General features: G+C 38.7%; 1 protein-coding gene across 2 annotated transcripts in view; it reads left to right on the forward strand.

Annotated features, from left to right (window-relative positions):
• LOC128653902 (merlin) overlaps positions 1-25,641 on the forward strand; it is a 207,576-nt gene that overhangs the window by 92,913 nt on the left and 89,022 nt on the right. For both annotated transcript variants that reach the window (XM_053707462.1, XM_053707463.1), the window contains 2 exons: positions 7,588-7,656; positions 22,594-22,676. In XM_053707462.1, the coding sequence (XP_053563437.1) occupies positions 7,588-7,656; positions 22,594-22,676 (152 nt within the window). The remainder of the gene's footprint in view (positions 1-7,587; positions 7,657-22,593; positions 22,677-25,641) is intronic.

Here is a 25,641-nt window from a genome sequence, read left to right on the forward strand (position 1 = left end):
CTAGGTATCTCTTTAACACAGAATATCATGGGAATGAAGCAAATTTCATAATACAAGTAAATTGGAAACGTTTTAAAATTGTATGCTCTGTCTAAATCAAAAAATAATTTTTTGGGGTTTTATATCTTTTTAATTAACTGGGGCGTTCATTCATCTCTTCTTGAAACTATGTTACAGTAAGAGTAAGAGAAAATTTTTTATAGCACATAAGAATTAACTACACTTTTTGGTAGAAAAAGTAAGTATGAGTAGCCTGCAAGGCTTATGGAAAGGCGCACAACCACAAAGAACATAATTTTTGCTTAATACAAACAAACAAAAATTTAAAAAAAAAAAAAGTTTTTTTTTGTATATATTATACATTAGTTTGTTTTTGTTTTCTTATATACACCTTATCATGTTTTGGTTTGTATAGTTTTACACATTACACTTAATAAAAAGATTTGTCACAAATTTTAAAAATAGATCTCCAGCCATGCCTTTCGAAAAGAGACAACAAATCTAAAATGAGTATAGATACCAGTACAGATGGCTAAACAGACTCAAAGACTACTCTGACTCATAGTTCAGAGATACAGGTGACTAAAAAAACCATTAGTGGAGCTATTACTTCCACAGTTTGAGGCAGTCAAGAATGAAATACAGGCCTCACATCGGAAGTAAGACCATTCTCAAATAGGATAGCAGCGGTAGAGTCAAGAGTATCAGAACTTGAAGACTATTCCAGTTCCCAGGAAATGAGCAATAAAAATTATGCAGATAAAATAAAAACTCTTCAAGCTAGAGTTGAAGATCAGGAAGACAGATCTCAACAAAAAATAATATAAGAATAGTAGGCTTACCAGAAAGGCAGTGAATTTGAGAATTTAATTACCTTTGCTTCACTACCCTACCTCAAATGATAGGTTTAAATACCCAAACAGATAAAATAATAGTAGAAAGAGCGCACAAACAGGAATTATCAATAAATACCCAGATGAAAGCACAAGGCCACACAATGGGGGCAATGTATCAAAGCTCCAAATGGAGCTTGATTCCCCGTGTTTCTGGCGAACCTGCACGCTCGCCAGAAACAGCAGTTATGAAGCAGCGGGTCACAAAGACCGCTGCTCCATACCCTGTCCACCTGCTCTGAGCAGGCGGATACACATCGCCACAATACAACCCGATTGAGTAAGATCGGGTTGATTGACACCCCCCCTGCTGGCGGCCCATTGGCCGCAAGTCTGCAGGGGGCGGCATTGCACCAGCAGCTTCTGTGAGCTGCTGGTGCAATGCTGAATACGGCGAGCGTATTGCTCGCCGTATTCAGCGAGGTCTGGCGGACCTGATCCACAGTGTCGGATCAGGTCCGCCAGACCTTGATAAATATTCCCCATAGTTATTATTCATTACTTAAATTTCCAAGATAAAGTCAACATTATGAGAACCAAAGGGGGTAGAGTGTCTTTACCCCCCCCCAATATCAGGCCAGTCAGGACTTTTACCCAACCAGGGACATACAGACTGGGACAGGCTGAGTGGTCGCACACCAGTCGTCAATGGGACTACCAGTCCACCCGGAGAGCTCCACCATCAGCTTCCCTTGGAAGAGCTCCAGCATATGAAGAGGAGGCATATAGCTGTGGTAGTTCCTCCTGCAGCAACAGCTGTCATAGTTTCCTCCTGAAGCACCAGCTGTGTGTAGTTCCTCCTGAAGCACCAGCTGTTGTAGTTCCTCTGAAGCAACAGCTGTGTGTAGTTCCTCCTGAAGCACCGCTATTGTAGTTCCTCCTGAAGCACCAGCTGGTTTGTAGTTCCTCCTGAAGCACCAGCTGTTGTAGTTCCCCTGAAGCAACAGATGTTTTAGTTCCTCCTGAAGCAACAGCTGTTATAGTTCCAGATGCAACAGCAGTTAGAGGTGAACCTGCGCCTATAATCTCTGCTGGTGAACAGCCTGTAGATCTCTGACTTCTGCCCTGGGCGACGAATACATTGCCCTCCAGAGGAGGCTGCACAGCAAGCTACAAGAGAATGCAGAAAAGACCAACGCAGGATTTACAGGAGCAACAAGACTTTACTCCAGCGTTCCATTGAGCTGCAACGGGACATGGCAGAATCTTTTAAGTGGTATAGGTCCTGAAAACCAATCTCAGATGATGAGAGTTATTTTGGATATGGCAGATGCAGACTGACAACAGATGGTGGGGAACAAAACCAACTGTTGGGTGTGTTGGTGGAGCATTTCACACACCAGTAGGAAAACTGCCTCACAGCCTCTCATCTGTGGCCAGCACTCCTGCAGAATCCCTCCTGAATCCACACACCCAGGAGGACCCAGGAGAGCCACTTCCACAGGCCACCTCAGCCCCCATCATCTAAGGAAGCCTAAAAAAAGAAAATCTAGTTATAATTTCAGCCTAAATCTTGTCCTCTGTTATTTACCATATAATTGTCATCCACATCCATGTGAGGGGTGTTTTAGTACACTAATATTTTTGAAACATATAATAAGGCCTGTGTGGAAATGGCCCAAAAAAGGTAATATCATCATGTTTATGACATATTCATGTTCTCTAAACCACATCACATAGTTGTGTATGAAGGGTACATATAGTGCTATTCACTTTTAAGATGTAAATCAAGGTTTCTCACATCCAATAGAAATTGACCCATGTGCAGGGATAGGCATGAGCCAAGGCTGTGGCGGACATTTTCTAAGGTAAAGACTTTTAGTGAAGGACACCTTGCCTATCCCTGCACATGGGTATATATATCTAAATAATAATGTTTTTACAGAAGGTGTGAACATAAGGTATAAACATCCATTTTCATTCCTCGAAATGATAGTCAATAAATCATAGTGACCAAAACATGAATTGAACTAATGATATATTTTCAGTAATTAGGGTGGTGATGGGAATGGGGGTGGGATGTAGTAGTTTCACTTACATGCAGTGGAAATCCGCAGTATGTAATTCGATGACCAGCTGCAGAAGGGCAGCACCATGACCATGGACCTCAGCAGCAACTATAGAATCAGCATGTGTAGACGGAACAACAGGGGATTGTAGGGCTTCCAGCACCCCTTGTGCCCCATGATGCACCCCTTGTGCCCAATGATGCACCCCTTGTGCCCCATGATGCACCCTTTGTGCCCCATGATGCACACCTTGTGCCCCATGATGCACCCCTTGTGCCCAATGATGCACCCCTTGTGCCCCATGATGCACCCCTTGTGCCCAAAGATGCACCCCTTGTGCCCCATGATGCACCCCTTGTGCCCAATGATGCACCCCTTTGTGATTGGTTTGGCACACTTGCAGGGGCAGGAATAATAAATGCTTTGAAGAGGTTAACTATTTGTAATCAAGCTGCTTATATGTATGTTGTTAAGCATGCATTTGTTAGGCCTTCAGAGAGTTACGTTAGTTTCTAAGTCAGTGCAAGGGTTGCTGCGCCTGCAATTTGTGGCGAGATGAGAATGGAGTAGATTTTCTGAAATCTGCACGCATAAGTCCTTACGCCGTTTATTGGATACCAAACTGCGCATGTTTTGTATGTCAGTCTATGGGTCAAAAAACGACGGGCGAAGGCAGAAATATACGCGCATAACTTCTAAGTTACGCCGTATATAGGATACCAAACTCGCGCAAAATTTGGCGTCGCCGGCTTTTGCGGGCGACGATTTATATCGGATCGAGGCCATGATAAATAAATTGTGAACTGTTGTTTTAGTTACAAAATCAAACAAAAAGAAAACACAAAAACACCTTATAGACACCTAAACATTTACTGGGCATCCACATTGCCAATAAAACCCCAGTCCCATTCTTGAGGACCATATAAGTATAATCTAAAAAAATGTCAATAGATTTTGATGTAATTTAAATGAATTTCATATATCAGTACAATTTCAATGTCAATTTCAAATTATTCTTATATAAAATACTGTGCTTAAATAACATGTTTTCCCTTCATGTACAGATGAGCTGTTCCATCCATTTCAAATGACTTAAAAAATGTTACCATTTTAACCATTTGGCTATACAAGGTGTGGTGGTTAAGCTTTCTTCTGATTATCCTGTCAAGACACGTGTAAGCTAATGCTACGTGTTTAGTCCTATATAAAGTATGTTTTTATACAGTTAGGGTGATAGAAATGGCGATTACGCCTGCCAGTATAAAACTTTGTAATGGACCTTCTATAAATTCAGATAATCAAAATCAAATCTGCAACACTTTATCATCATCATCAAATTTCCATCGTTATCATTTATTTCCAAGCTACCAAGTACCCCTCTGAGGAAGCGTATGTGAAACGCGACCGCATCAGGGGATTTGTTGTATTTTAATTGCCCTCCAGTTGTTGTTAATATTACTATTCGTTAAAAATGTTGAACTAGTTTAAAAGATAATATATTGGAAAACAATATTCTCTCAGAGAAGGGTGCACTAGTCGGTACTCTCCTAGTACAGCTAAGAGTGATAGCACTGCAAGTGTTGTTACTGTGTTGATTTAAAGTTGTATAACAAAACTGATAGCTAACGCTGAGCAACTGATCAAAGTTATACCGATAGACACAGTACTTGTTGGTGTCTAAAAATACATGAGCATATTCTCTCTCTCTAGTAATACATTCCAATAGCATACTAGCTACAAAATAATCTATTCATTTATCTATATACTAACTGGAGTTGTGTTTTTAAGTGTGTGTGTGTGAGCAACAAGCAGCCCTTTTTCTTTTTTGCTGCTCTTTTTAATTTAACAATTTAAAGGGACAGTCAACACCAGAATTGTTGTTGTTTTAAAAGATAGATAATCCCTTAATTACCCATTCCCATGTTGTATCTAAGCCTCAGCAGACTGCCCCGTTATTTCAGTTATTTTGACAGACTTGCATTTTAGCCAATCAGAGCTGTCTCCATGGTAAATTCACGTGCATGAGCTCAATGTTATCTATATGAAACATGTGAACTAATGTCCTCTAGTGTTGAAAAGCTATCAAAATGCATTTAGATTAGAGGCGGCCTTCAAGGTCTAAGAAATTAGCATATGAACCTCCTAGGTTTAGCTTTCAACTAATAATACCAACAGAACAAAGCAAAGTTTTTTAAAATTACATGCCCTAATTGAAGCATGAATGTTTTTTTTTGGACTTGACTGTCCCTTTAATGAAAAGCTACATTTTAATGGACCATTACCCTAGTATTTACAGATAATTACATAAAAGCAAACTTTTTTTCGAGCATACCCACCTCTTTGTGGTTTCTGCTCTTATTTGTTGAATTTAAACTATTGCTTAAGGTACTATTACTTATGTTAACCCATAGACATATTTAACAAGGTGAATAAGTAGAAAGTTACTTCACATATCAGTTTTTCTTTTTTTCTTTAATAGTTTTGTAGTAAGTCTTGCAGGTGTCAGTTTCGAAACAGATGTTTTTATTTTATATTGGTTGCTTGAGTACTAACCATCCAGTCGATATTCATATGAGATTAGGTAAATATTTAAAGGGACATTAAACCCACATTTTTTCTTTCATGATTTAGAAAGAGAATGCAATTTTAAACATCTTTCTAATTTACCTCCATTACCTAATTTGTTTTATTCTATTGATATTCTTTGCTGAAAAGCATATCTAGATATGCTCAGTAGCTGCTGATTGGCTGCTGCACATATAAGCCTCATGTGATTGGCTCACCCATGTGCATTGCTTTTTCTTCAACTAAGGATATCTAAAAAATGAAGCAAAATAAATAATAGAAGTAAATTGTAATGTTGTTTACATTTGTATTCTCTATCTGAATCATGAAAAAAAGATTTTGGGTTTAGTGGCCCTTTAAGGCATAAATGTTATATTTACCAATAAATCAATTTCTTTATCTGTAATGTGAAATCATATTAGCACAGCCATTCACATATTGTTGTGTGTATAACATGATCATTTTTTACTGTCATTGCTGGAAACAATTCTCTCTTTTTCTCTCTCACTAAATAAATCTTATCTTGGTTATATGAACAAAAGCTTACAAAGAGAGCAGGGTACGAATAGGGCAAGAAATGCCATTCCAAGCACTTCTTGGAAGTTTCTACCTTTACCAAGTGGAACAGAGCTGTATATTCAGCAGTGGAAATTGATAGGATATCAATTTAAATTTGAAAAAAATTATTTTATTGGAAAGAAACAAATATATTTGATCAGTGTGATGCAATAAAAAACAATGTCACTAGTGGAACACTGAGCAAAGGATAGAGAGACTATGGGGCCGATTTATTATTGTGGAGACGGACATGATCCGATATTGCATACGCTCTCTGCATTTATCATTGCAAAAGCAGTTCTTGTGAACTGCTGGTGCAATGCCGCCCCCTGCAAATTCGGGCCAATCGGCCGCTAGCAGGGGGTTTCAATCAACCCGATCGTATTCGATCGGGTTGATTTCTGTCCGCCACCTCAGAGCAGACGGACAGGTTATGGAGCAGTGGTGTTTAGACCGCTGCTTCATAACTTCAATTTCATTCTGTTTCTGGTGAGCCAACACGGGGCATCAAGCTCCATACGTACATTGGGCACTTGGGTAAAGTTACAATCATACATTTCTAGTAATGTATCATTATCATGCACAAAAAAGGGCACACTCATTTCAAATCACCAGCTTCATTCTGTAGATTATTTATCCTGTGATAAAATAGCCACATTCGCTGAAAACTGGCATATTTTAATTTTATCACAACTTTAATTATAGGTACCTGGTAATCTGTAGTCTCTTGATGCCAGTTTTGTTTGATATAGTCTAAGGTGAGGGAAGCAAGTGCAGATATCTGTATAATCTTCAAATATATTATGTAAAACAGTTGTAATTTTCTTAAGCAATAGGAGATAGTTTTTTTTAGAGAAATATGGCTTGAACACAAGGGGCTTTTGTAAGCTTTAATATTTGAAATTTTGTTTTTGGAATAAACAAATCTACAAATTAAATATTTGCTTTAAAAAATGCCCAAAAGTTTTCATATTTTAGGAAAATACTCCATAAAGCAATCACAGATAAATGATTTAAAGGGATACTAAAAACATATTTTTTTTTCTTTAATGATTTACATAGAGCATGCAATTTTAAGTGACTTTCTAATTTACTCCTATTATCAATACTTCTTCGTTCTCTTGCTATCTTTATTGTAAAAGCAGGAATGTATAGCTTAGCAGTCGGCCCATTTTTGGTTCAGAACCTGGGTTATGCTTGCTTATTGGTTTGCTAAATGTAGCTACTAATAAGAAAGTGCTATCCATGGTGCTAAACCGAAAAAGTGCTGGCTCCTAAGCATTCTATTCTTGCTTTTTAAGTAAAGATAGAAAGAGAATGAAGAAAAATTGGTAATAGAAGTAAATTAGAAAATTGCTTCAAATGGCATGCTCTATCTGAATCATGAAATTAAAAAATATGGATTTAGTATCCTTATAAGGCACAATATTTTAATTACTTCATGATAGCTATAAAATTTTAATTACTTTATACTAGATATATTTCTTCTAATAATTCATTGCTTTGTGACTATGAACCAGTCTTTTTCAAGTTAAGTGTCATCTACGAAATCTGTCTTTCAGTATGGAGACTACAACCCAAATATACATCAGCCTGGATTTCTATCCCAAGAGGACCTCTTACCAAACAGAGTGAGTGTTATACTTTATTAGCATTATTATGTTTCTTTTAATGAGACATGGAAAGCACTTAGTTTAAACCATATAAAATATTTTTGTATAGTTTTCCAAACAGTTTGACTTTCTTACTATGGGCATTTTTCTGAGGTACAAAATAGTAATTTTTAAAATAATGCAAAAACAAGCAATAATTTCATAGTTAGGTGAAAATTACAAATACTTTGTTCCAAAAATATCATTCATCTGTCTGTTATCTGTTATCCCTAATCATACAGCGATCTACATCTCCTTTTCCCTTCATTTTATACTCAAATTAAAATCATATAATTGGTTAAAATCAACTTTGGCTTGGTAGTATCACAACTTTTATCACTATTTACTGACAGAGTAACCATATTAACCTTTTAAAGCCGTTATGGCATTTTATTCCGTCCCAACCGCACTGGGCTTTAGCGCTGTTAGGACGGAATAAACCGTCCTAGCCGTTTGGCTGTCCTGAAGCCAACGGCGCTTTCTGGATCTGATCACGGTCTGGAGGGCATGCCTAGCGTCATAGGGACGCCCCCCTGACCCAATCCCATAACTGAAATTTTGTGATCGCGTCCATGATTGCAGGAATTTCAATTTGTCTACATTGGAACGTTGTTCCATTGTAGACAAATTGATGCTGTCACGAAAGGGTTAATTAAACACTTGTAGAAACGTCAATAATTTACCTTAAACATTACAAATTGTCTATAGATACAAAAAAGTTGTTTGAGATAATATGACCATGTCACTTTTATCCTCCAATATTATTTATAAATCCTAAATACAGATTACAAGTGGCATGCTAACTGCGCTCAAGGTAACAATTTAACGTGTCTGTTAAAAAGAACATTGTGTAGAAAAAGTGTAGAACATTGGAAGTATTTATATTCAAAAGACAATAAAACACATTAAACATTATTAAAACTGAATTAAAATATTTAATGTTTCAAGGTATTTAACTGGAAAGGACTCACAATTGTGTGTATATATATATTTAGATGTGTGTGTTTATGTGTGTTTATTTGTGTATATATGTATGTATCTACATATTTACACATATAAACAGATAAATACACATAGATATATACACATACACACCCATATATTGGTAGAAGTTAACTTTTTGCATATGTCAGGTAGTGTTGGTATTACAAGTTAAAACCCAGCATGCTTAAAAAGTTAACCAAGTGATATCTCATTTGTTTCTTTACAGTAACCCCATTGAATTCAATGAAGCAGCGATGTTAAAAAAAAAAATAACACCTACACTCGGGCTATAACACCCATTGCAATAAGCCCCTCTAATAAGTCCTAAACTGCCTTACCCTCCAAAGCAAACTACTCCGCTACATTATTAACCCCAAAACGCCACACCCCCACCGCAATAAACTCCCTACACTATTAACCTATAAACCGCCACACCACCATCACAATACATGCCCTACACTATTAACCCCATAAACTGCCACCTCCCCACCACAATAAACTCCCTATACACACCCCCATTGCAATAAACTCCCTACACTAATAACCCCTAAACCACCATTTCACTCACAGCAATAAACTCCCTACACTAACTACCTCCTAATCTATTAGCCCCCTAACCACCACAACCTCCATCGCAAACTACCGCCTAAACTATTAACCCCCTAACAGCTAACCCCCAAGACCCCTAACCTAAGACCCACTAAGTTACAAACCTTTTTTTTAATTTTTTTTACCAAAATGTACTCTAAAAATTGCCCTTTGTTGGGTGGTGCCCTGGTAAATTAATCAGCGCTTTTGTAAGTAATCAGCTCTTTAATGGTGATTGCCTGCTCTTTTCTTTTACATTTAAAAAAACAAAAACAAACTATCTTTAAAAAATTCTTAATCTAAAAAATCATAAGATAAAAAACATAATAAGAGTCCATGAGCTAGTGACATATGGGATATACAATCCTACCAGGAGGGGCAAAGTTTCCCAAACCTCAAAATGCCTATAAATACACCCCTCACCACACCCACAATTCAGTTTAACGAATATGCAAGTAGTGGGGTGATAGAAAAAGGAGTGGAAAGCATCAAAAAAGGAACTGGAAATATAATTGTGCTTTATACAAAAAAACATAACCACCATAAAAAGGGTGGGTCTCATGGACTCTTGCCAATATGAAAGAAATTAATTTATCAGGTAAGTTCTTACATAAATTATGTTTTCTTTCATGTAATTGGCAAGAGTCCATGAGCTAGGGACGTATGGGATAGTAATACCCAAGATGTGGTACTCCACAGAAGAGTCACTAGAGAGGGAGGGATAAAAATAAAAACAGCCATTATCCACTGAAAAAATTAAATCCACATCCAAACAAATATTTTTTTCTCATAATTGAAAAGAAAAAAAATTAAAACATAAGCAGAGGAATCAAACTGAAACAGCTGCCTGAAGAACTTTTCTACCAAAAACTGCTTCCGAAGAGGCAAATACATCAAAACGGTAGAATTTAGTAAATGTATGCAAAGAAGACCAAGTTGCTGCTTTGCAAATCTGATCAACTGAAGATCCATTCTTAAAAGTCCATGAAGTGGAAACTGATCTAGTAGAATGAGCTGTGATTCTCTGAGGTGGGGCCTGACCTGACTCCAAATAAGCCTGATTTTTAAAAAGCTTTAACCAGGATGCCAAGTAAATGGCAGAAGCTTTCTGACCTTTCCTAGGACCAGAAAAGACAACAAATAGGGGCATATTTATCAAGGTCTGGCGGACCTGATCCGACACTGCGGATCAGGTCTGCCAGACCTCGCTAAATACGGCGAGCAATATGCTCGCCGTATTCAGCATTGCACCTGCAGCTCACAAGAGCTGCTGGTGCAACGCCGCCCCCTGCAGACTCGCGGCCAATAGGCCACCAGCAGTGCGGTGTCAATCAACCCGATCGTACTCGATCGGGTTGATTTCCGGTGATGTCTGTCCGCCTGCTCACAGCAGGCGGACAGGTTATGGAGCAGAGGTCGCCAGAAACACAGGGCATCAAGCTCCATTCGGAGCTTGATACATATGCCCCATAGACTAGAAGTCTTCCTGGAATCTTTAGTAGCTTTAACATAATATTTCAAAACTCTTACAACATCCAGAGAATGTAAGGATCTCTCCAAAGAATTCTTAGGATTAAGACACAAAGAGGGAACAACAATTTTCCTATTAATGTTGTTAGAATTCACAACTTTAGGTAAAAACTTAAATTAAGTCTGCAAAACTGCCTTATCCTGATGGAAAATTAGAAAAGGAGACTCACAAGAAAGAGCAGATAATTCGGAAACTCTTCTAGCAGAAGAAATAGCCAAAAGGAATAACACTTTCCAAGAAAGCATAGGCTCAAAAGGAGGAGCCTGTAAAGCCTTCAAAACCAAATTAAGACGCCAAGGAGGAGAGATTGATTTAATGACAGGCTTGATACAGACCAAAGCCTGCACAAAACAGTGAATATCAGGAAGTTTAGCAATCTTTCTGTGAAATAAAACAGAAAGAGCAGAGATTTGTCCCTTCAAGGAACTTGCAGATAAACCTTTATCCAAACCATCCTTAAGAAACTGTAAAATTCTAGGAATTCTAAAAGAATGCCAGGAGAATTTATGAGAACAACACCATGAAATATAAGTCTTCCAAACTTGATAATAAATCTTCCTAGAAACAGATTTACGAACCTGTAACATAGCATCAATCACTGAGTCAGAGAAACCTCTATGAGCACTAAGCGTTCAATTTCCATACCTTTAAATTTAACGATTTGAGATCCTGATGGAAAAAACGGTCCTTGAGACTGAAGGTCTGGTCTTAAAGGAAGTGGTCAAGGTTGGCAACTGGACATCCGGACAAGATCCGCATACCAGAACCTGTGAGGCCATGCTGGTGCTACCAGAAACACAAACGATTGTTCCGTGATGACCTTGGAGATCACTCTTGGAAGAAGAACTAGAGGTGGAAAGATATAAGCAGGTTGGTAAAACCAAGGAACTGCTAACGCATCCACCGACTCCGCCTGAGGATCCCTGGACCTAGACAAGTACCTGGGAAGTTTCTTGTTTAGATGGGAAGCCATCAGATCTATTTCTGGAAGACCCCACATCTGAACAATCAGAAAAAACACATCTGGATGGAGAGACCATTCCCCCAGATGTAAAGTCTGACGGCTGAGATAATCCGCTTCCCAATTGTCTACACCTGGGATATGTACCGCAGAAATTAGACAAGAGCTGGATTCCGCCCAAGAAAGTATCTGAGAAACTTCTTTCATAGCTAGGGGACTGTGAGTCCCACCCTGATGATTGACATATGCCACAGTTGTGATATTGTCTGTCTGAAAACAAATGAATGGTTCTCTCTTCAACAGAGGCCAAAGCTGAAGAGCCCTGAAAATAGCAGGGAGTTCTAAAATATTGATTGGTAACCTCGCCTCTTGAGATTTCCAAACCCTGTGTGCTATCACAGATCCCCAGACAGCTCCCCAACCTGAAAGACTTGCATCTGTTGTGATTACAGTCCAGGTTAGACGAACAATAGAGGCCTCTTGAACTATATGATGGTAATCTAACCACCAAGTTAGAGAGAGTCGAACATTGGGATTTAAGGATATCCTATGCACCATTGATTCAGCATACAAAGCTGAAGAGGTCTCATATGAAAACGAGCAAAGGGGATCGCGTCTGATGCTGCAGTCATGAGACCTAAAACTTCCATGCACATAGCCACTGAAGGGAATGATTGAGACTGAAGGTTTCGACAAGCTGAAACCAATTTTATTCGTCTCTTGACTGTTAGAGACAGAGTCATGGACACTGAATCTATCTGGAAACCTAAAAAGGTGACCCTTGTCTGAGGAATCAAGGAACTTTTTGATAAATTGATCCTCCAACCATGTCTTTGAAGAAACAACACTAGTTGATTTGTGTGAGATTCTGCAGAATGTAAAGACTGAGCTAGTACAAAGATATCGTCCAAATAAGGAAACACCGCAATACCCTGTTCTCTGATTACAGAGAGTAGGGCACCAAGAATCTTTGAAAAAAATCTTGCAGCTGTTGCTAGGCCAAATGGAAGAGCGACAAATTGGTAATGCTTGTCTAGAAAAGAGAATCTCCAAAACTGATAGTGGTCTGGATGAATTGGAATATGAAGATATGTGTCAGAACTCACTATACCACCTTATGTTAACTGTCATACAATTACCAATACCACCTTTACCTTTTAGTTCCTCCTAGCCTATTTAAGTTTTCCCCTGACGCCAGCCAGGTGCTTAGTAATTGAGTTTTATCCCTAGGTAACTCTGCTACAAACTGAGCTCCTGCTTATTTCAAGCTACCTTACTGGAAAATTGTTCAAAACTTTATTCAAGGGAAACTGACACCCTGCTTCGGTGTTCTGTTTTCACTACTTTGGTTACAGTATACATTTCCGTTGCTTTTCCTCTCATATTATCAAGCCAGGATTATACTTCAAGCATCTGAGTGCTTTTTCAACATCACCAGAAGATTTGTGAGTTTTAATCTCCCGCGGACTTCATTCCTGTGACGTCAGACGCCAACCGCAACCGGTTTTCAGTAAGCTGTCACTCACCGCCTATCAGCTGTTGTCTCGAGTGCCGCTTGAGTTCTCTGCTCTCAGCCGATTCAACAGGTAACCTACGTCTAACTCACTACAGCTAACTGAGTTGTGTAACATCTTATTGTGACTTTAAATCTTTGGCGCACACCTCACTAATTATTGGTCACAGAGGAACTGCTACATTAATTGTTTTGTGATGCATATGAACTGATACTTTTCCACTAACCATCAAAAATAATTACTTTGTTAATCTGTTTCTTTATGGATACTTAACATATTAAGTTACTCCTTTATTTTTCCCAAGTCTCCACATAGACTTAAAGTTTATTAACTCACTCTGAGCCCCAGTATGGTTAACATCGTCATATGTTAATTAAGTGCTGAGTGAAACATTACATCTGATCCGCAGCTGTAGATCCACAGCAATAGTTGAAAGATCTTTAAATCTGATCCCTAACAGAATTACTAAGCCTTAATAATGGATCCAGCGGATCTGCCGCAAATTGTTTACAATCTTACACAAAAGGTAGATCAACTAGGACAGGCCATGAGTGCCTTACAAGTGGGGAATGAAACTTTGAGAAAGGTTATCAGAGACACTGTGAAGGTTACAACACCACCTCCGGTAAGCCAACCTGAGCCTCAGATAGCATCCCCTGATTTATTTTCAGGCGACAGACGTCTATATCGTCAATTTAAGAATGCATGCATGTTGCTTTTCACACTCAAACCTAAAACTTACCCTAGTGATCACCTGAAAGTTTTGACAATGATATCTTTTTTACGTGGTGAACCCAGGATCTGGGCAGACTCGTTTTATGAAACACATAATCCTATTCTCACTTCCCTACCAGATTTCCTCACTGCCATGGATGAATTGTATTTGGATACTAATTCACAAATTACAGCTGAAACTAAGATGAGAGCTTTACAACAAGGTTCTAAACCAGTTGAGGTGTATATCACTGAATTTAAGCAGTTTTCTACAGACTCCCAATGGAATCAAATAGCTCTTAGAAACCAATTCAGACTGGGTCTCTCTGAGTCTATTAAGGATGAGTTGGCTAGAGTGGTTCTACCAGATACATTGGAAGGGCTGATGAGGCTGTCCATACAAATAGACAGGCGTCTCAGGGAAAGGAGAAGTGAAAGACATAGTTCTGAAGTTATCTACCGAAAACCTACGCCTCCCATATCCCATGGGGCTACCAGTAGTACCACTCAAGAGCCGATGGAGATTGGAGTTCTAAGAGGTCCTCTGTCACTAGAAGAAAAGCAGAGACGCAAAACTCTAGCACTCTGTCTATACTGTGCTAATCCTTCCCATTCCGTAAAGGAATGTCCACTGCTACAAAAGAATAAGAAAAGTAAGTGCATTATGACTAACATTTCTACCTCAAAGCAGAATAACCCTATTTATTGTATCATCTCTCTCTCTTTGCAGTGGGAACGTAGACGCCTAACCACTGAGGCTATTGTTGACACCGGGGCCCACGGGAATTATATAGATTCTACCATTGTGAAAATAAATAAAATAGCACTTGAAAGAAAAACCACTCCTGTCTCTATTCGTGTGGTTGATGGCACATACATATCTAGCGGTCCAATAACACATCATACTGTCCCTTTATTGGTTACCACACAAGACAATCATCATGAATATATCCGTTTTGATGTATTGCCTTCTCCTCTTTTTCCTGTGGTTTTAGGTATACAGTGGATACGCTTGCATGAACCCACTATAGTCTGGAAGACATTAAAACTCACTTTAGACTCCCCATATTGTAAGAGTACCTGTACATCTCCCACACATGTAATACAGGTAGCACAGGTAGATGAGGAGTTGCCTATCATTCCTAAGGAGTACACCCAATATATAGAAGTATTTAGCAAACGTGAGGCAGAAAACTTACCACCACACCGCAGTTATGACTGCCCCATAGACCTTAAACCTGGTGCAACTATACCCTATGGTCACTTATACCCGTTGAGTCAACCTGAGCTTGAACATTTAAAAGCTTATTTAGACGAGAACCTTAAGAAGGGATTCATCAGACCCTCGGTATCTCCTGCTGGTGCAGGAATGTTTTTTGTCAAAAACAAAGATCAATCATTACGTCCGATCATAGACTACAGAGACCTAAACAAAATCACTGTTAAGAATAGGTACCCTCTCCCATTAATACCCGAGCTCATAGAACTCCTTCACAAAGCTAAGATTTTCACCAAATTAGATCTCAGGGGGGCCTACAACCTCATACGCATAAGAGAGGGAGATGAGTGGTTGACTGCCTTTAGGACTCGATACGGTCTGTATGAGTACCTAGTTATGCCATTTGGCCTTACCAATGCACCAGCCACTTTCCAACACTACATCAATGATGTCTTCAGAGACCTGTTAGACATCTGTGTCGTAGTCTATCTGGATGACATCCTGATCTACTCCCAAAACCTTCAAGATCATATTAAGCACGTCAGCTGGGTACTCTCAAGATTACAAGTACATCGACTTTATGCAAAGGCTGAAAAATGCTTATTTCACACTCAAAAGATATCTTTCCTTGGTTACAACATCTCCTCTGAAGGCATCGAGATGCAACAAGACAAGGTTGAAGCAGTAAAAGATTGGCCTATTCCACAAACCCGAAAGGATCTCCAACGCTTCTTAGGTTTCAGCAACTACTACCGAAAATTTATAAAAAATTATTCCTCTATCGCTAAACCTCTTACCATCCTTACGGGCAGTACAACTACCTATCGGTGGAACTCAAAGGCCAATGAAGCATTTGAATTCTTAAAACACTCCTTTACAACAGCTCCAATATTGCGTCACCCTGATCCTGCTTTACAGTATTTTCTTGAAGTGGACTCCTCAGACTACGCCTTAGGAGCTGTCTTATCCCAAAGAGAAACTTTAACCAAACCTCTACACCCTATAGCCTTCTATTCGAAAATTATGTCTCCTCCTGAAAGGAATTACCCTATTGGGGAAAAGGAGTTACTCTCCATTAAAAGAGCTTTTGAATACTGGAGGCATCTTCTAAAGGGTACACTCTTACCGGTTATAGTTTATACCGACCACAAAAATTTGGAATACCTCCAGAGAAATAAGACCCTCTCAGCTAGACAGGTGAGGTGGAGTCTTTACTTTAGCAGATTTCATTTTCAAATCATTTACAGACCAGCTAACCGTAATGGAAAGGCGGACGCTCTTTCCCGAAGAGACCCTAATCCTCCTTCGGAAGGTAGCCCTACAGTGATGATACCCCACGAGAAGTTCTTAGGCATCTCATCATTTTCTGAATCCGTTTATCAAAAGGCCATACATGCTGAACAAGACTTACCTAAAGAAATAACACTAGGAAATGATGGCCTATATTACAATTCAGACAAATTATATATACCTGAGCAGTTAAGACAAAATTTGATGAAGGAACATCACAATTCCCCTCTTTCTGGACACCCTGGTATTCAAAGAACTTTAAACCTCATTTCAAGGACTTATTGGTGGCCACATATGGCCATGGATGTTCGTAACTATGTACAAAATTGCACTAGATGTATCACTTCAAAATCGGAGAGACGTCCTCCTTATGGATTGCTGATGCCCATACAAGTTCCACAAAGACCCTGGACTCATCTAGGTATAGATTTTATAGTTGAATTACCTACTTCAGCTGGAATGAACACCTTAATGGTGGTTATCGACTTGTTTACCAAGATGGCTCATTTTATACCGCACCACAAATTGCCAACCTCAGCTGAAACCGCACAACTATTTATAGACAACATTATTAAACTACATGGGATACCAGAAATCCTTAATTCTGACAGGGGAACTCAATTTACCTCTCGTTTCTGGAAGAACCTCTGCAACAAGTTACAGATTGAACACCGTTATACCACCGCTTACCACCCTCAGACTAATGGCCAAACAGAGCGCTTAAACCAGTGGCTCGAGCAGTATCTGCGCTGCTACTGTGCCTACCACCAAACAGACTGGAAGAAATTCCTTTCAACTGCAGAATTCGCATATAACAACTCTCTCAATTCGTCCAGTAAGATGTCACCATTCTTCGCGAATTATGCATACCATCCAAAGATTAGTCTCTCAACAAAAGACTCTTCTTTAAACCCAAATGTGGAGGATCTAACTGATAGACTTACTGAAAACTGGCAACTATTACAAAGGAATCTACAAACAGCTCAAGAAACACAAAAGAAGTATTATGACCTCAGGAGAAGGCCATCTCCACAATATTCAATTGGAGACTGGGTCTGGCTATCTACAAAAAATCTAAAATTACAGACCCCAAGCAAGAAACTAGCAAGCCTCTTTATAGGACCATTTCGTATTATACGTATCATCAACCAAAATGCTGTCACTTTACAACTTCCTACCACTCTTGCCATCCATCCTACATTCCACGTCTCCTTATTGAAACCTGCAAAAAACACTGGTACTCAACTACTACCTCCTGAAGCTCAGTCTTTAGACCCTAACGTTTATGAAGTGAGGGATATTTTGGATTCACGTTTATATAAAGGGGATCTACAATACCTTGTCAGTTGGAAGGGGTACTCTTCAGACGAAGACACATGGGAACCCCATAATCTTGTGAACGCTCCCCGATTGGTGTCTCGCTTCCATTCAAGGAATCCTCATAGACCTCACTTACAAGCCGTGGGACGGCTTGAGTGAAGGGGGCAATCTGTCAGAACTCACTATACCACCTTATGTTAACTGTCATACAATTACCAATACCACCTTTACCTTTTAGTTCCTCCTAGCCTATTTAAGTTTTCCCCTGACGCCAGCCAGGTGCTTAGTAATTGAGTTTTATCCCTAGGTAACTCTGCTACAAACTGAGCTCCTGCTTATTTCAAGCTACCTTACTGGAAAATTGTTCAAAACTTTATTCAAGGGAAACTGACACCCTGCTTCGGTGTTCTGTTTTCACTACTTTGGTTACAGTATACATTTCCGTTGCTTTTCCTCTCATATTATCAAGCCAGGATTATACTTCAAGCATCTGAGTGCTTTTTCAACATCACCAGAAGATTTGTGAGTTTTAATCTCCCGCGGACTTCATTCCTGTGACGTCAGACGCCAACCGCAACCGGTTTTCAGTAAGCTGTCACTCACCGCCTATCAGCTGTTGTCTCGAGTGCCGCTTGAGTTCTCTGCTCTCAGCCGATTCAACAGGTAACCTACGTCTAACTCACTACAGCTAACTGAGTTGTGTAATTATTGTGACTTTAAATCTTTGGCGCACACCTCACTAATTATTGGTCACAGAGGAACTGCTACATTAATTGTTTTGTGATGCATATGAACTGATACTTTTCCACTAACCATCAAAAATAATTACTTTGTTAATCTGTTTCTTTATGGATACTTAACATATTAAGTTACTCCTTTATTTTTCCCAAGTCTCCACATAGACTTAAAGTTTATTAACTCACTCTGAGCCCCAGTATGGTTAACATCGTCATATGTTAATTAAGTGCTGAGTGAAACATTACATCTGATCCGCAGCTGTAGATCCACAGCAATAGTTGAAAGATCTTTAAATCTGATCCCTAACAATATGTATCCTGTAAGTCTATAGTGGACATATAATGACCTTGCTGAACAAAAGGCAGAATAGTCCTTATAGTCACTATTTTGAAAGTTGGCACTCTTACAAAACAATTCAAAATTTTCAAATCCAGAACTGGCCTGAATGAATTTTCTTTTTGGGACAATGAATAGATTTGAATAAAACCCCAGACCCTGTTCCTGAAATGGAACTGGTATGATTACCCCTGAAAGCTCTAGATCTGAAACACACTTCAGAAAAGCTTGAGCCTTCACTGGATTTGATGGAATGTGTGAGAGAAAAAATCTTCTCACAGGAGGTCTTACTCGGAAACCTATTTGATACCCTTGAGAGACAATACTCTGAATCCATTGATTTTGGACAGAAATTCCCCAAATGTTTTGGAAAAATTTTAATCTGCCCCCCACCAGCTGAGCTGGAATGAGGGCCACACCTTTATGCTGACTTGGGGGCTGGCTTTGGTTTCTTAAAAGGCTTGGATTTATTCCAACTTGAAGAAGGTTTCCAATTGGAACCAGATTCTTTGGGGGAAGGATTGGCTTTCTGTTCCTTATTCTGTCAAAAAGAATGAAAACGATTAGAAGCTTTAGATTTACCCTTAGATCTTTTATCCTGAGGTAAAAAAAACTCCCTTCCCCCCAGTGACAGTTGACATAATTGAATCCAACTGAGAACCAAATAAATTGTTACCTTGGAAAGAAAGAGATAGTAATCTAGACTTAGATACCATGTCAGCATTCCAATATTTGAGCCGCAAAGCTCTTCTAGCTAAAATAGCTAAAGACATAGATTTAACATCAATATTGATGATATCAAAAATAGCATCACAGATAAAATGATTAGCATTTGAAGCAAGCGAACAAATCAGAATCTGTTTCCTGTTGCGCTAAGCTTCCCAACCAAAAAGTTGATACAGCTGCAACATCAGCCATGGATATAGCAGGCCTAAGAATGTAGCCAGAAAAAAAAAAGCGTTCCTTAGATAAGATTCAAGTTTCCTATCTAAAGGGTCATTAAAAGATGTACTATCTTCCATAGGAATAGTAGTACGTTTGGCAAGAGTAGAAATAGCCCCATCAAGTTTGGGATTTTTTTCCCAAAACTCCAATCTAACTGCTGGCAAAGGATACAACTTTTTAAACCTAGAAGAAGCAATAAAAGAAGTACCAGGCCTATTCCATTCCTTTGAAATCATATCCGAAATAACATCATGAACTGGAAAAACCTCTGGAGTAATCAAAGGAGGTTTATAAACAGAATTTAAACATTTACCAGTTTTAGTATCAAGAGGACTAGTTTCCTCAATATCCAAAGTAATCAACACCTCTTTTAACAATGAACGAATATACTCCATCTTAAAGAGATAAGTAGATTTGTCAGTGTCAATATCTGAGGAAGGATCTTCTGAACCAGATAGATCCTTATCAGAGGAGGATAATTCAGTATGTTGTTGGTCATTTGAAATGTAATCAACTTTATGAGAAGTTTTAAAAGACCTTTTACATTTATTAGAAGGCAGAATAGCAGACAAGGCCTTGTGAATCGCATTAGCAATAAAATCTTTTATATTCACAGGGATATAATGTACCTTAGATGTTGAAGGAACAACAGGCATTGTACTAGTACTGATGCATACATTGCATGTAAAAGCTTATTATGACAACTGTTACATACTACAGCTGGAGATATAATCTCTGCTAATTTACAACAGATACACTTAGCTTTGGTAGAATTGTTATCAAGCAGCTGGGTTCCAACAGTGGTTTCTGAGACAGGATCAGATTGAGACATCTTGCAAATGTAAGAGGAAAAAAAACAACATATAAAGCAAAATGATCAATTTCCTTATATGGCAGTTTCAGGAATGGGAAAAAATGCAAACAGCATAGCCCTCTGAGCATAAAAAAAGGCAAGAGGCATATAGAAAGTGGGGTTTAAATAATTAAATTATTTGGAAGAATGACGCGCAATGCAAAATTATTTTTTTTGGCGCTAAGAACATCCGGAAATGACGCAACTTGCATCATAGCAGACGCAACCTTGTGCAAGGAAACCTGACGTTAACTAAGATGCCTGAAATGATGAATTTGCATCACCGAACGTACCTTCGTGGCAAAAAAAATCTTGCGCCAAGAATGACGCAATAAATATCAGCATTTTGCAACCTTGCAAGCCTAATTTTGCCCGCAAAAATTAATGAAAAAGCAGTCAATTTGAAGAAAGACTATACCCCAGGTAAGAAAATATAACTTCCTAAATATGTTTCCCAATTTTGAAACTGATAGTCTGCAAAAGGAAATATACATAAACCTGACTCATGGCAAATATAAGTACAATACATATATTTAAAACTTTATATTAATACATAAAGTGCCAAACCATAGCTGAGAGTGTCTTAAGTAATGAAAACATACTTACCGAAAGACACCAATCCACATATAGCAGATAGCCAAACCAGTACTATCAGCAGAGGTAATGGAATATGAGAGTATATCATTGATCTGTAAAGGGAGGTAGGAGATGAATGTCTACGACTGATAACAGAGAACCTTTGAAAATATTTCCTGTGAGGAAAACCATAGAATCAGTAGGTGATACTCTCTTCACATTCCTCTGACAAACACTGTACTCTGAAAGGAATCGGGCTTCAAAATGCTAAGAAGCGCATATCACAGAAGAAAATCAAGCACAAACTTACTTCACCACCTCCATAGGAGGCAAAGTTTGTAAAACTGAATTGTGGATTTGTGGTGAGGGGTGTATTTATAGGCATTCTGAGGTTTGGGAAACTTTGCCCCTCCTGGTAGGATTGTATATCCCATACATCACTAGCTCATGGACTCTTGCCAATTACATAAAAGAAACCTACTTTAAAAAAGGCATTTGTCGGGCATTTTCCTGAAGCAATCATATCTCTTTGCCAAATGTTATAACAAGCTCTTTCATTTTGCTTTTAATCTTGCTGTATGCTTGCAAGAGAGTGTCAGACTTTCTATGTGTTGTGTTAATAATTTTGTTTTGTTATGTTCTCCATGGCTTTGCACTCAGGCTTGTCTGGGGTTAACAGCCTGATTCACTGAAAGCTGTGCACCTGGCAGTGAGTGCTGGTGAGCACCCGGGGCTAAGTTTTGCAGGTTCATGAGATGTGTACCCAGTCTAGTTTCAGAGAGCAGTCCACTTCCATGTTTCATATATATATACTATACTATATAGTGTTATTATACTATGGGGATATTGGGCAGTGACTGGTACTGTGATCAGTTTAAAGAAGCCTCTATTATGTAGTGACAAACACGTTACAAAACAGCAGGGATTTGATTATGACAGAGCAGCAAAAATGTATGCAAACTACTAGTTTGTGTTCTCTTTAAATTATTCAAATAGAACAAAGTAAATGTGATTATACAAATAAAGTATTATTATTTTTTTTAAAATTACAAGCTCTGTTTAAGTGACTTAAATTGAATATTGATGTTACTGTCCCTTTAAATGTTCCATATACACACAAATATATATGAAGCTTTGCAAATATAATTACTAAGGCCCTGTGAATTTGTTATACTTTTAGATGACTCATTGATAATGTGATAAAAGATAAGACAAATGTTTAAATAATTTGAAAAATAGATTGTTTTTTAGTGTCAGTTTCTCAATGGATTTAAGCAAATTCCTATGTTCTCTTGTGGTTAATCTGGCTAAGTACCAAGTATATATTCAAATGTTGTTTTCCTGTAGGTTCTTGAACAATTTCAGATGACCTCAGAAATGTGGGAAGAGAAAATAATAACATGGTATGCAGAGCACAGAGGAATTGCTAGGTGTGTATATACAAATCTCAACATGTGATTCAAATTTTTTTTAAAGAATATGTTATATTCAGAATAAATATTATTAATAGTTTAATGAGACAGTGTGGCAGATTTAAGTCTTGCCTCTGATAGCGCATTAAAATAATTTTGCACCTCATACAAAATGGCCCCATACTTAAAGCAGCATTGTAATTCCACCACAACTAAAGTCACTGGCCTAGAATCATAGATGCTTGTGAATCTGCATAGATGCTCCATTGTAAAGGAAAGGTCATATTTGAAATTCATTGAGGATCGCTTCACCTATCATTTCTGGGGTTTTGCTATTGGGAATCCTCTCGTTAACATCTATAGTTGCTTGAGGTGCCCAATAGATGCTAATCTCGCTAATCAAATGAGAACCGCTAACAACGTGGAAAGGCAATAAATACAATTGCAATTAAAGAAAACACTCTTGCAAAATGGTTTATGTAAATATTTGCAATAGTAAATATTCACGTCTGTTTTGTTATGGTAAAGTAGTTTCACTGCATAGAACGAAAAATTTCTTCAGGGGATGGCCATGGGCATTCTGGAGAGTTCAAGAAGCCTGGTCAGGATTTTTCCTCTACATTAAGACCCAGTATGTGCAGCTCGTAAATACTGTATTGCATGTGTGATGTGCACAGCTGTTTCAATGCTGAGAGGGCCGTTTTTTGTTGTTGTTTTATTTGTTTACATTTTTGCATATGTTAGCGTTCACTGTTTTATAGAGGGATTTCTTTTATTTTAGTTTGTTTGTTTACTAAGGTTATGTAGACAGTTTTTTTGATGGCAGAATCCTTGATGGTAGAACTTATTTTATGTGCCCATAAGTGAGCAGTTACAAAGTAGATGCTGTTCCATTGATAATAACAGAGCTTAACCCCTTAATGACCGGACCATTTTTCAATTTTCTTACCCTTAATGACAATGGCTATTTTTACATTTCTGCAGTGTTTGCGTTTAGCTGTAATTTTCCTCTTACTCATTTACTGTACCCACACATATTATATACCGTTTTTCTCGCCATTAAATGGACTTTCTAAAAATACCCTTATTTTCATCATATCTTATAATTTACTATAAAAAATATATAAAATATGAGGAAAAAATTGAAAAAAAACACACTTTTTCTAACTTTTACCCCCAAAAGCTGTTACACATCTACAACCACCAAAATACACCCATTCTAAATAGTTTCTAAATTTTGTCCCGTGTTTAGAAATACCCAATGTTTACATGTTTTTTGCTTTTTTTGCAAGTTATAGGGCCATAAATACAAGTAGCACTTTGCTATTTCCAAACCACTTTTTTTTCAAAATTAGCGCTAGTTACATTGGAACACTGATATCTGTCAGGAATACCTGAATATCCCTTGACATGTATATATTTTTTTTTAGAAGACATCCCAAAGTATTGATCTAGGCCCATTTTGGTATATTTCTTGCCACCATTTCACCGCCAAATGCAATCAAATAAAAAAAATTGTTGACTTTTTCACAATTTTTTTCACAAACTTTAGGTTTCTCGCTGAATTTATTTACAAACAACTTGTGCAATTATGGCACAAATGATTGTAAATGCTTCTCTGGGATCCCCTTTGTTCAGAAATAGCAGACATATATGGCTTTGGTGTTGCTTTTTGGTAATAATAAGGCAGTTAAATACCGCTGCGCACCACACTTGTAATATGCCCAGCAGTTAAGGGGTTAATTAGGTAGCTTGTGGGGTTAATTTTGAGCTTTAGTGTAGAGATCAGCCTCCCACCTGACACATCCCACCCCCTGATCCCCCCCTGACCCCCCTCAAACAGCTCTCTTCCCTCCCCACCTCACAATTGTCACCGCCATATTAAGTACTGGCAGAAAGTCTGCCAGTACTGAAATAAAAATATTTTTTTAAAAATTGTTTTATTTTTTGTCATACAGTCTGCAGTGATGGATCCCTCCTTACCCCACAACCTCCCTGATCCCCCCATACATCTTTCTAACCCTCCCCCTCTATCTATTTGCCGCCATCTTGGGTACTGGCAGCTGTCTGCCAGTACCCAATTTGCTCCCCAAAATATTTTTTTTTTACTTTTTTAATATAAAATATTTGTTTTCTGTAGTGTAGCTGGCCCCCCTAAATAATCTACATCCCTCCCCCTCCCAGATCCCTTACTAAAAAACAGAGATGCCCCTGCATCTACATCGATCTTTTTATTTTGTTGCACCACCGCCCCGCCCCCCCCCTGCCGCAACCGCCGCACCGGGTAAAACAAGAAGGAAAGTATAACGATCGGTTGGGGAATCAACACCTAGGGGCATAATTTGAAAAAGAAGCTCCCACCCACCAACTACTTTGTGCACATACATAGCTGATGCAGATGGGGCCACAGAGTGGCCCTTTCTGCATCGGTATGTGAAATGGGGATTGTAGTGATGCCTCAATATTGAGGCATCACTACAATCCCTTGTAAGCAGCTGGAAGCGATCATGATCGCTTCCAGCACTTCAGACAACAGAGGACGTACCAGGTACGTCAACTGTCATTAAGGGAAGTTTTTCCTATGACGTACCTGGTACGTCCTCTGTCATTAAGGGGTTAAAGGGACAATAAACACTAAGGGGCCTATTTATCTAAGTGCGAGCGGACATGATACGATGTAGCGTATCATGTCCGCTGCACATCAACTGCTGCACATCAATACTGACCCTGCAGATTCGCGGCCAATCTAGCAAGGGGTGTCAATCAATTTCTGTCCGCGCCTCAGAGCAGGCGAACAAGTTATGGAGCAGCGGTCTTTAGAGCCATACGGAGCTTGATAAATTTAGTAATGTGCGAGCGCACATACGCTGTCAGCATTTATCATTGCACAAGCAGTTCTTGTAAACTGCTTGTGAAATGCCGCCTTCTGCAGATTCTCAGCCAATTGGCCGCTAGCAGGGGGTGTCAATCAGCCCGATTGTAT

This window comes from Bombina bombina, chromosome 3 (assembly GCF_027579735.1).
Source record: "Bombina bombina isolate aBomBom1 chromosome 3, aBomBom1.pri, whole genome shotgun sequence".
Taxonomy (NCBI): Eukaryota; Metazoa; Chordata; class Amphibia; order Anura; family Bombinatoridae; genus Bombina; species Bombina bombina.